Genomic DNA, 11,588 nt, shown 5'->3' with positions numbered 1-11,588 from the left:
AATATGTGTGTAATTATGAATTTCACATGTTGGATTAGAGGAGTAGTAGGAAAACAGAAGTAATGCAGGTGGAAAAATCAGTGAACCCCACGTTGCATTGGTTAAACCAAGTAGGTCAGTAGAATTAGGTGTGTAAATCATAGCAATTCATTCGTTTTATAATTTTAAGATTTAAAATGTATAAGTTTAATATTTTTTACAAGAATGATGACCATCCCTATGGGGTTTACATATTGTGAAGAAGCACTGTCTATACAAATACCCAGTGTTGCGGTTTATTATAAAGAAATATATACAGTATACTGTATGTAACACTGGCTAACTAAACACTGTCGTTTTTGTCACTTATTGCTCTATAATGAGCAAAGATCACGGAGGTGCAATAATTCCGAATTCTGATAGTTACTTATGAAAGTATAATTGTTTGTTGCTGTTCTTATATCATCATCATTATCATCTTCATCATTATTATTAGTATTATTATAACTGAAAGTCAGGGCTAAGCGATAGCAGTTCAGTGAATATTTTCCTTCAATAAAATGTGTTCCGAAAGTATAATTAAAGAAAGTCAATGAAAATTATTTGTCTGTGTCACGTATTCTAACAGCAGACAGAGCGCGTTTCTCCCCGCAAGCGCACGATCACTGTGATCTAGAACACGAGCTCCCGAGCGCCCCCCGGAGGCGACGCGCTCCACTGCACCAGCAGCGGCGGCAGCAGCAGCAGCGGCAGGGACCCTGATGACGTCACGCGCGAGCTGTCTCGCGGCTGTCATGGCCAGCCGGCGGAGTCGCCGCAGCGAGTCGTTCGGTAGCAAAGCAGCGCCGCAGCTCGTGCACGTAGCGCCGCCGCGACTCGTGTTCGCGCGCTTCCGGGAGTCGCCGCAGTGTCAGTCGCGTGCTTGAAATATTAAGAGAGAGAGTTCGGGTTGTTGCGCGGTTCGGTGCGTTTCCGCCGCGCGCGCGCCGCCCTCTGACACACACTGTGTCTGTCTGCAGAATCGAGAGAATGGCTTCCCTGTTCAAGAAGAAGACGGTAGACGGTGAGTGACAATTAATAGCATTTACGCTTAGTGAGTTAGTCGCAGAACCGTTAGTAACCGTAACGGCGTTACCGTGTCACCTGCTTAGGGGCTCTCCTTCCTTTTTGTGACAGCAGGGACCCCCCACTTCGTCGCGTAGCTGTTGACACGACTCGGACGCTAAGACAAGAGAGTCCGAGGCCGCCCATCATCATCATCATCATCAACATCATCATCATCATCGCCCCCGCGCCTCCTTCTCCCTCCTCCGTCCGTCCTGCTGAACACTGTAAATTTAATAAATTACATGTACAGTAATAAACGGAGCGCACTTTTGCTTACAACAATTAATATCTCTAATTGTTTCAAAGTGCTCTTTTTCCTTCGGCGTGTCACGTTAGGTAGCAGTGTGTTGAGATCATAACATAAGGAGACACACTCTTATTTAAATTTTTAGCTCTTATATTCAAATTTAAGTTAAGAGTTTTGAAAGATGACCGTGACAATGTTTTTTTAATTATAAACATGTTTTAAACTAGTTTTTAACCACACTCTTTATGATTATTATTATTTACAGCAACAAGAATAAATATGTGCTTATGACTATAATACTATGCTATATATAATACAATAATGACTATAATGACATTTGGTTTGGAAAGTTTTAAAAAATGTAAAGAAATGCACACTTTTAATAGTTACACACAAATGTGTCAGTTACATGGGAAAAAAAAAAAAAGAAAATCCAGAACCTTCAGGACAGCGTGTCCGTGTTTTTAGCTCGTACTCCTTTCCAGATGTTTGCGACGCTGAGACACACAGTCCGTCTTACAGCAGTGGCCCAAGTGCAGCATCCTGCGGGGGTCGTCTCACCGGACCGTCGGCCTCGCGCGCTCTCGGCTCATTCAGCCGATTCCGAGTGGCTTGAAAGCTCCATAAATGAGTGGATGAAAAGAAGTGCAGCTGCACGTTATGCATAACGGCTTATGAATATCGCCAGATACATGAATGCACAAACCATGAGTCTGAAGTGTTTTGAAAAACACCGAACCACTGGATGTGGGTCCCACTTTATATAGACGATACCACCGGTTCTGCTGTTGTATCATAAAGCACCACATGTTCAGTACTTTCACAAGTCAAGTTAAGTGTTTTATATATATATATATGTATAAATTAAATGGATTCTTCAAAGAATATGATGTAACAATGAACAGGTTCTCAATAATGAACAGGTACTCACAGCTGGGACCCATGTTTACTACCTGAGGAGATGGCTGGGCTCCCCCGTATTCCACGCTCGGCTCTTGGTTACGGGGCGATCTTCTCTAGGCATGAGAAAGTGATCGCTCCTGCTCCCCGTCACATGGCACGCTTGGGATATTTTGTCGAATTTTGTCGAGGACGTCCCTCCCTCTGTAATACGTTAACGAGCGCGTCATCTTCTACGCAAGTACGCTACGTCCAGCGCGTGCGCATTGGTTATTGGGGTCGGCTCGATGAGCCTGCGAAGCGGAGGGGATCACACGCTTTGAAACCGCGGTCCGTTTTTGATTCCGCCGATTATTATTAGATTACCGAAAAATGTTCAACGCTGTTCAGTCGAGGCTACGTCCGCTTGCATTTGTATTCGAATTTACAATTTACGGAGAACATTTTCCTTTAAGTACGGCAGCCTAATGGATGATGGAGGTTTGAGAAGGTCACACACGCGCGCACGTTCTTGGCAGCGTGTGGTGGGACTTCTCCCCCTTCCTTTTCCTCCCGAAGAGGAAAGTCCGCTTTTTTGCTAACTTCACGACAAGTTCAGGAATTAATGGAAGTAAATTAACAGATGAAATTAGCGGTGGCAGTAATTGATAGCAGACTGCAAGGCAGAAGTGAAGGCACCTGGCAGTGGGGTGGCCCGGGAGCTCTGACCGCTACGAGGTGGAGGCAGCGGGCTGCCGCGGGGGTCCGGATGCTGGGAGGAGAGCCTGCTGCCACCTCCACCTGTTTGCAATGTCATTGCTGTTCCTGAGGGTCCGGACGCCAGCGGATTGTGGGCTGATTGCAGTGCAGGGAAGCGTGTCCCCCATCTCCACCCCTCAGCTCCCGGACTAGGACGGGACTGCTTCTGCTGAAGGGTATACCCGCATCTGATCTCCATCATCTACATGGAAATGTGTTAGGTGGAGCCCTTGTGCATGGCCTCAGGGCGAACCTGACTGCTTTTCTCTTCGTTCTCCCCAAATCTCATAAAAAAGCAGCAGACCATTTCTTTTGTGCACCGTGGTAATAGTTGGCTCTCTTTACTGACAGCAGTCTATCTTCGCACCATCTATCTCATGGAGAGCTTTTGTAGCTCTTGTCATGTAAGGCAATGTGGATCTGTGCTCCCAAATACGGTGCAGACCAACTCATCGCTGGGTCACGTCCTCTTTGAGTGCGGGGACCGTCGAGTGAACGCGGGTACTTCTGAGCGTCGAAGCAAGTCACCTGACGGGGATGGACAGGGTAACCTGTGAGCCGAAGGTGGTTTGGATCTTCTGACCTCAGTTTGAAACCCTACCTCCCGGGCATGATGCCATCCACTAGTGGCTCATTACTTTTCCTTTGAAAGAGGTACACATCCACTAGGCACAGAACCCTGCATGATGTCAAACGGTTTGTTCTATACCCACTTCGAACGGCTGTCAGGGCACTTTATAAAAGAGGTCATCGCCATCGCTCTGAATTGTTGGATGTGCAAAACAGCTGCGCGCTGAAATGAAATATGGAAAATACTTGAAATGAAGAACGTTTTAAATGCGAGGAAGACAATGCGATCGGCCCGTAATAAGCATGTTCTTCATTCTCTGTGGCGGAGTCTGACGTTGAGTTTCCCGGCTAATCGAAGCCGAAGAGAAGAAAAAAACCTCTCCGACTCAATCAGGTAACCGGGCGTATTAGTACCAGCACTAATCCCTCTGCTCCCGACACAGATATCATAAAGGAGCAGAACAAAGAGCTGAGAAGCACACAGAGACAGATCACGAGGGATCGAGCCATGCTGGAGAAACAGGAGAAGCAAATGGTGAGTGAGCGGGAGCGCTGGGTACGAGCGGGACTGCTGGGGGCCGGGGGAAGGGGGGAGCGCGACTCCTCGCTGTGCAGGTGATCTCCCGTCATCGGCACAGGCAGAGCTCCCTATCGCTGCTCTGTCCCGCTGCTTCCTCTGGAGCACAGTCATCCCTCTGCACATCATCTCCGTACCCGATACCTCCAGCATGGGAAAAACGGGAGGAAGTTATTTGCGCGCGTGTGTGTGTCTGAAGGTCTCCGAGTACAGGGACAGGGTAGGTGGATTTCCCAACAGAGTTCGTTTTGCTAATTAAAAATCGAAAGAGCCGTCTTTTATAGTTTGGAACAATGACTATAATTACCTCACAGGGGGATTGTCTTTTCAGTCGTCTTCTTCACCTTATAAATTTAATTATATTCCTGCTGGGAACTCGGCAAAAATCAACATAAATGACCTATATTGGAAGAGTTTAGCATAAGAACAGCTAAAGCAAGCAGTAAAATTTCCTTCTGAACTCGTGTTGTCTCCTGCCTGTCCCCGTGGAAGGGTTGCGTCCGTCGCTTCCTTCACTCCCCGTCTATCTGTTGGTCCGAGGTAATTTAGTGGTCCTGAAGCAATAGCCGTTCTGACGCTCACACCGCTGCCGGTTAACGGAATACATCTTCTGCGTTGGAGCGATTAAAAGATAATTATGACGGTGGTCTTAAAAGAATTCGTTATTATATAGATGCAAATTGCAGGCAGTTTTTGCTAATTGCTAAGATTAAATGCTTATTCATAGCGCATGAATGTGACTCTTGCTTTCACATCTACGTTTTAAAAATGTGTAAATAATCTTGTTTGCCCAAGCTTGTGACAGTTTTTTCTCGTGCCAAGTTTAGGCTGTAATAAAAGCATCATTCCCTAGTGATGAAAAGGCTTCCGTGGCACGTCTTGCACGGATGTAAAAGTAGACAAGACGTATGATGCTGAAACACAGTTTGCCCATAAGGCCTCATCAGTTTTCATAACATCCTCATGAACATGGGAATGTCGCAAGGGCCCTGTCACTGCCTGTACGGAGCTTTATGGGCGTAACGCCCGATCTATCACATTTTCTTCAGTCTTCCAGTTGACGGCGCGGGCCAGGTAGCCGACGTGCCAGTAAATCACAATCAAAGATCTCGATTTTATGCCCAATATCTCCGTCTTTGTTCCAAACAATGCCGTTCTGAATTACGGTGACTGATTATGCTCCGGACTGCCTTGTCACAGCGAGTGACACAGAGAGCAAATCACGTCTCTCCTTCTTTTGAGTGGTTTAAAGAGGAAGACTACTAGTAACTTCCATCTATGTGCCCCGAGAGGCAGCGTGTGCCTCTCCTTCTGCTGCCTGACCCATTCGCAGTCCCGCTTTGCGCGTTACGTGTCCATCCTGTGGCCAGAGTGTCTGCTCAGCTGCTCTTCACCTGGAGTTTCCTGCTGGCTTTTGACTGGAGCCTTTTCACGAGCGCTCGCACGCTTGCTTTAAATCTATCAAAAATCCATTAAACGCTTTTGCAAACCGGCGTGTGTCACACGCTCGAAATGCCAGGATCAGAATTTTTTTGTTTGTTTCTGTTCGGTTGCCAGAACAGTTTGCTACATAAAAAAACCATGTTAGTTAAAGCACTGCTGGAAGTCGTTCTTTCGGAAATTTGTGCAGTTACTCTGCAATTTTGACGAACTCGGCTTCAAACAAGGGAAGAGAAAAATGAAGGGAATTTGCCTGTTAACCTGTAAGAAATGGTTAACCATGGTACAGTGCGAAGTGGACCTGAGGGGTTGAAATGCACTTTAAGGTTGTACTTTAATGCAGGCAAAATCAGATTATATGCATTGTATGTTGCCTGTAGTGTCTGAGTGCTTTAATGGAATCAATTTCCATTCATTATGAAGGGTGAATATCAATCCTGTGTAGAATGACTGTCAGGCCTTTCTGAGGAATGCTCGTAAATACACAGCTAGTCTGTCAGCGGAATGTGCTTTGTGACTTTTGTGCTGGTGCTTTGTATGTGCTTCATGTTAAAAGGATGCTACTGAGATCATAGGGGATGAGATCTAACATGATGGACTAGTGAAGGTGACACAGTGCTGTAGCTCCAGGGAATTTGTAAGACGGCCACAAGGTTGTTGGTATCTGTCTGCTGTCCATCTCGTGTCCCTCATTTTGCGGTCAAAGTAGAAATGCTGTGTTCACATGAGATGAGCATCGCTATACACGCACAGCTCAGAACACTTTTGGCTCCTTCACAAATGCATGGAAGACCAAGCTTCTTGGGTTATGCAATGTTTTTGGATGTCCCTAACCCCAGGTGTATTGTTGTGCCATTGTGCTTTGTTCTGAACTTCAATACACCGAACTGAACTGAGCAGGACCTGTGTTCTCACAGGAGCTGGAGATCAAGAAAATGGCCAAGACGGGAAATAGGGAAGCCTGCAAGATCCTGGCCAAGCAGCTGGTCCAGCTCAGGAAGCAGAAGAACCGTACCTATGCCGTCAGCTCCAAGGTCACGTCCATGTCTACGCAGACAAAGGTGATGAACTCTCAGATGAAGATGGCAGGAGCCATGTCTTCCACGGCCAAAGTAAGAGATCCATCCACTGCACTGTTTATAAGGTTTTACCACATTTGCGCTGTCCTCCTGATTTAGGCTTCTTGTAAAACCAGTGCTGTTTAAACCTCCCGAGACTCATAAGAGGGGATTTCGGATGTATTGTCAGGATTTCTGTGAAGTCGTCCCAGTCCCACCCCCCGAACATGGGATTATTCAAGAGCGATTTTCAATATGTCCTCTGTAAGGTGCGGTAGGGCTCAGCATGGTATCATGTACAGTTTGAAAAAGTGTCCTCTAGAGGGGACGAAACGAATGGCTGGCTCTCAGGGGGTTAACGGCTATCCACTTCTAAAGAATATTGAAGCAGGGGGTAATTAGTGTGTGGCTGGAATGAGTTTACGTGCGACGTCTTTGTTAGAGCAGTTTGCGTCTACTGGGAAGAGTCTGGCTTGAGGACGTCTTTTCTGTCCTCCGTGGATCTCTCTTTACAGCCGTACTCCCCACGAAGACACTGACAGCCTGCTTCTCTCTGTCAGTCCCACTCCGGTATTATCTGTACTATGACTGAGAGGCACTTTGCTGTTGCTCCCTCCAGCTTCCCTGCTCCCACAGTTAAATGCACAATAGTGTAGCCATGCTGTATTTGATCAAGACCCAGATATTTTGGTCTACCGGGCTGTTGACATGGTAAATGGGACTCCTTTTTACTGTCACATTTAGTACCGAGTTGAAAGAAAGTCAGAGATTGGAAACACTCTGTATACATCAATAAGACGGATATGAGTTAGAGACGTGGCCCACTTTACAAATGAGATTTTGGGATCGTTGCTGATGCAAAAAAAAATATCACATTGCATCATTGCCGCTTAAAGTCATACAATTGCAGGGACCGTCTGTGTCCGTGTGTAATTGCCTGCATCTGACGTGTAATTCATTTCTTATTTCACTTTGTCAGAAAATTGATTTTAAGTTCTTATAGGAATCCATTCATTGAGGTCAACTCTCAAGAAGGTATTATTTAATTTATGAGTCGGTGAAGAAATAGGAATTATTTAGAACGGAAACGTGCTTTCTTCTGACTGTTTATCAGTTTGAGTTATAATGTATTATGTAAGAAGAAAGGATGTCATCTAATATTGATACAAATATTATTCTGAGTGTTAATTTCAGAAATGGAAGGGCTGTGATGAGAAGTTGAGAAAATAACCTCTATGTGCTATAGTGCACCGGGTGGCCAGAAACAGGGAGTACTGCACCGTTACCTGATGGGTTCCCCACGTAAGAGGAGATGCCGACTACAAATATGAGCTGGGGCTGTACGCTGTTTCACCCCTGGCTCTCTCGAGGCCTTAACTAGGTCACATTTTGCACGACTGCATCGGGAAGCAGCCGTTTTCGCCTCGTCTCGGGTGATGCACCCTAGGAGCTGTTGTCAGTCTGGAACGACTGAGGCGGTTCTCCGGGCGGGGGGTCTCTGGTAACGTCGAGACACAAGCAGTTGGTGTCTGTAAACCCTCTTCTGATGCAGCCTCTAAATAATTCTCTGTGCTCAGATGCAGCGTGTTTATTTTGACGGGTATACGCGTGCGTGAACGCTGTACGCAATGGGGTTTTCACAGAGGCTACGCCTGCGATTCTGCCTTCGTTCCGCTGCTGGCTTCGGGGTCTCATTTTGTCGACTGTACATGAAAGAGACAGATTTTGCCTGTGTGCTCTGCAATGTGCCGGAGGGAGGTAAACAAGAGATGCGCCCCTTTCTTAGAGTTACGTTCGCAGCGTACAGCCCAACGTAAGGGTCATCGCGTTGAGCGCCGCCTCCGGAGCGGGAGGCTTGCGTTGCGATTTCGTACGGACCCGCCTTACGCGCGAAGCCCGACCTCGTTAACCTTTCTTCCAGACCATGCAGGCGGTCAATAAGAAGATGGACCCGCAGAAGACCTTGCAGACGATGCAGGAGTTCCAGAAGGAGAACTTTCGGATGGAGATGACGGAGGAATTGAGTAAGATGGGATGATTTTTAACGGAGGATTTTGAAACTGGCTCTTCAAACGGGCACCGACAAACAAACATCTGCTGTAGCATAACGTCGGCGCTAAGGGCTAATGTGCTTCAAAGTGCTTCCCGCCTCTAGAAGCTCTTCTGTGCTCCCCCCCATACTGAAACTTTTCCGCGTGGGGGGAAGAAAACATACATGGATAATAATAACTTATATTACTGGTTATAGAACTGGGCTGGCTATAAAACAGGAACGTGTGACTGCTGGGAGCTTGGGACTGGCTCCCAAAGGACTCTCCTTTGTTCTAGCTCGTGCGTTCATGTGTTTTAATGAGCAGTTTATTACCCTGTCTTCAGTCAACAACACCTTGGATGAGATCTTCGATGAATCCGGCGATGAGGAGGAGTCTCAGGACATCGTGAACCAGGTGCTGGATGAGATCGGCATTGAGATTTCAGGAAAGGTGAGTAAGTACATGTGCCTTCGTCGTCGTCGTGAGCATCGCGATCGTCATCGTTGCAGACAGATTTTCCGTTTGCCACCGGCTGTCTGCGGGGAGCTGGTATCATGTTGTGTGCAGTGAGATCTAGCAAATTGCCCCGATGTCAGATGGATAGTCGCAGTGCTAATTCTGTCAGGGGTGCACTCACTCTGGGATAATATAGTACACTCTATCAGTACCTCACAGCGCTTGCCTGGTGCGAGAGAACGTGGGTTTGATCCCTGCTCGATCCGTGTGGAGTTTGCGTGTTCTCCCCGTGTCTGCGTGGGTTTCTTCCAGCTGCTCCGCTTTCCCCCCCCACACTCCAAAGACATGCTGTTCAGGTGAACTTGTGATGCTTATTTGCCCTTAGTGCGTGAATCGGTGAGTGACTACGTGACTATGAGTGTGTGTGGGGCTACGCTGCGATGGAACTAGTGTCCTGTCCAGGGTGTTCCCCCCTTCAGCCTTGCGCCCACTGGATAGGTTCCGGATAACCGCGATCCTACCCAGGACAAACGGTTATTGAAACTGGACAGGTGGACGGATGTATCCTATAACTGAGTCGCAGTCCTGCCGTATTCCGTATGAGCTGATTCCCACTGGTGAAAATGCCACGTCTGTTCATCGCGGTTGTTTTTTACAGATGGCAAGTGCACCCTCTGCTGGAAGCGGCCTGCCTGCCGCCTCCACATCCAGAGCTCGGCCCATCTCAGATGAGGAAATCGAGAGACAGCTCAAAGCCCTCGGGGTGGACTAACCCTCGCGGGCCTGGACTGAAACACACGCACCCGTACTCACCCGCAAAATAAGCATGACGCAGGACACGCAGATGCGATCTTTTGTTTTCTGGGAACACTGTGGTCTTTCCTAGGGAAAGTCGTCCTTGTTCTTACCCCCTTGGATGATCGTGTCCTCTCTGCCTGTCCGCATGTTATCGAAGGAGCTGATAAATTCAGAGTGATGCCATACCCCACAGGCAGAGAAGAGGAGAAAGTGTTTAGAGGAATCTGCATTTTCAGAAGGGTTTGTTTAACATGTATAGTTTACAGTTTTGTACAACTTCATTTATTTAAAAAGTTTGTTGAGGCTAAGAAAACATAAGGCTACACTTGGCCTCGAAAAAGGTCTTTTGTTTGGCACAGTGCGGTATAACGGCTTTGAATCTGTTTACTCTTTTACACGGGCCACATGTCTGGTCCAGCTGGACAGAAGACATCCAGTCTTGGCAGTTATCAGTATTTCACTGTTACGTACTCTTTGAATACTGAGCGTGATAAAATATAGTGCTCAGAAGAAGACATTATTTGCAAAGGGAAAATGTAAAATGGCTCTTGCATGAAACATCAGAACACGAATGGCTTCATGCTTAGCTGCATGCAGTTCACTTTAATATGCATTGCGTACAAGTCACTCCTCTCGATTACCCTTTCGGGTCGAAAGTAATATTTCTGACTATTAAATTAAATTGAAAGTAATTACAGGATACTGATGCATGATAGTACTAATCATCATGAACATGATTTATTAATTTTTCTTTGACACAGACAAATGAATAATGTTCTCATCCCATTATAAATGTGGCTTCAAACCTGTCCCATCCTGTTCTGTTATGTGACCTTCGGGGTGTAACCCTCAGGCTAGATATATGTGGATTTGCACAACTTGTTTTCATGTGTTGCTTTTTAACCTTGTGGGCTTAAAAATCTTCTACTGTATAACAAGATGTGGAAAAATCTGATTTTTTTTTTTCTAACAGAAATAAAGGAGATTTTATTAATTGCATTTATTTCTCATTCAGAAAGCGGTGGCACATATGAGTTTTAAAGTTTTTGTAATGGTTCCGTTTATTACATTTTGTGTATTTGCAGTTTACTTTTTTCACTCTGGATAGGCATTTGTCTTCATTTTAATAACCATGAATGTCCAAGCAGAGATAATACACTAACGCACGCATGCGTATATATGAAAACAGGCTGAACATCACATCCGCAGCACCCCTCTACTGGAGCCAAAACTGCTACGACTTGCCTTTCTGAACGATTCCCTCGTCAGCTGAAATCAGTGGCTTCCTCTGCTTTGACTGTTAATGGGTTACCTTTAGTTTTGGGAGTTGAAAATGTCAGCTAGTCTCTACTACATCCTTTACAGCCCAATAATTATGTCATCAGGTGTTCCGTGTTTACATTTCTTCACTCCAGACCAACATAAATGTAGTTTTTTTAGTTTAGTTTTATAGGCGGTTTTCACCGGTAACAGCATACACTCTTTCGGGAGCTCTATCAATGTCGTGAAAGGGACAGGACACAGGTCACAGTGTCTGGAGTAACCTGCCTCTGTCATGCACAACACATACAGTGTACTGTACTGTGTCGCCGGGCCGCTGTCTGTGCTTTCCGAGCTTTTGATCAAAATTTTGAATTTGAAATCTTGTTCAACTTGAAAACGGCCCTAAGAATCCACACTCATCT

The 11,588-nt window shown here is 46.2% G+C and overlaps 1 protein-coding gene across 1 annotated transcript; it reads left to right on the top strand.

Moving 5' to 3' along the window:
• Window positions 1–843: 843 nt before the first annotated feature.
• Window positions 844–11,084, top strand: LOC108920441 (charged multivesicular body protein 2b-like). Its single transcript, XM_018729194.2, has 6 exons — window positions 844–1,042; window positions 3,985–4,076; window positions 6,476–6,670; window positions 8,538–8,640; window positions 8,993–9,099; window positions 9,764–11,084. Exons 1-6 carry the CDS (start codon window positions 1,009–1,011, stop codon window positions 9,875–9,877), a joined length of 645 nt encoding a protein of 214 aa, XP_018584710.1. The 5' UTR covers window positions 844–1,008; the 3' UTR covers window positions 9,878–11,084.
• Window positions 11,085–11,588: the final 504 nt, after the last annotated feature.

Source organism: Scleropages formosus, chromosome 14 (genome assembly GCF_900964775.1).
Source record: "Scleropages formosus chromosome 14, fSclFor1.1, whole genome shotgun sequence".
Taxonomy (NCBI): domain Eukaryota; kingdom Metazoa; phylum Chordata; class Actinopteri; order Osteoglossiformes; family Osteoglossidae; genus Scleropages; species Scleropages formosus.
This window is presented reverse-complemented; position numbering and strand designations above follow the sequence as displayed.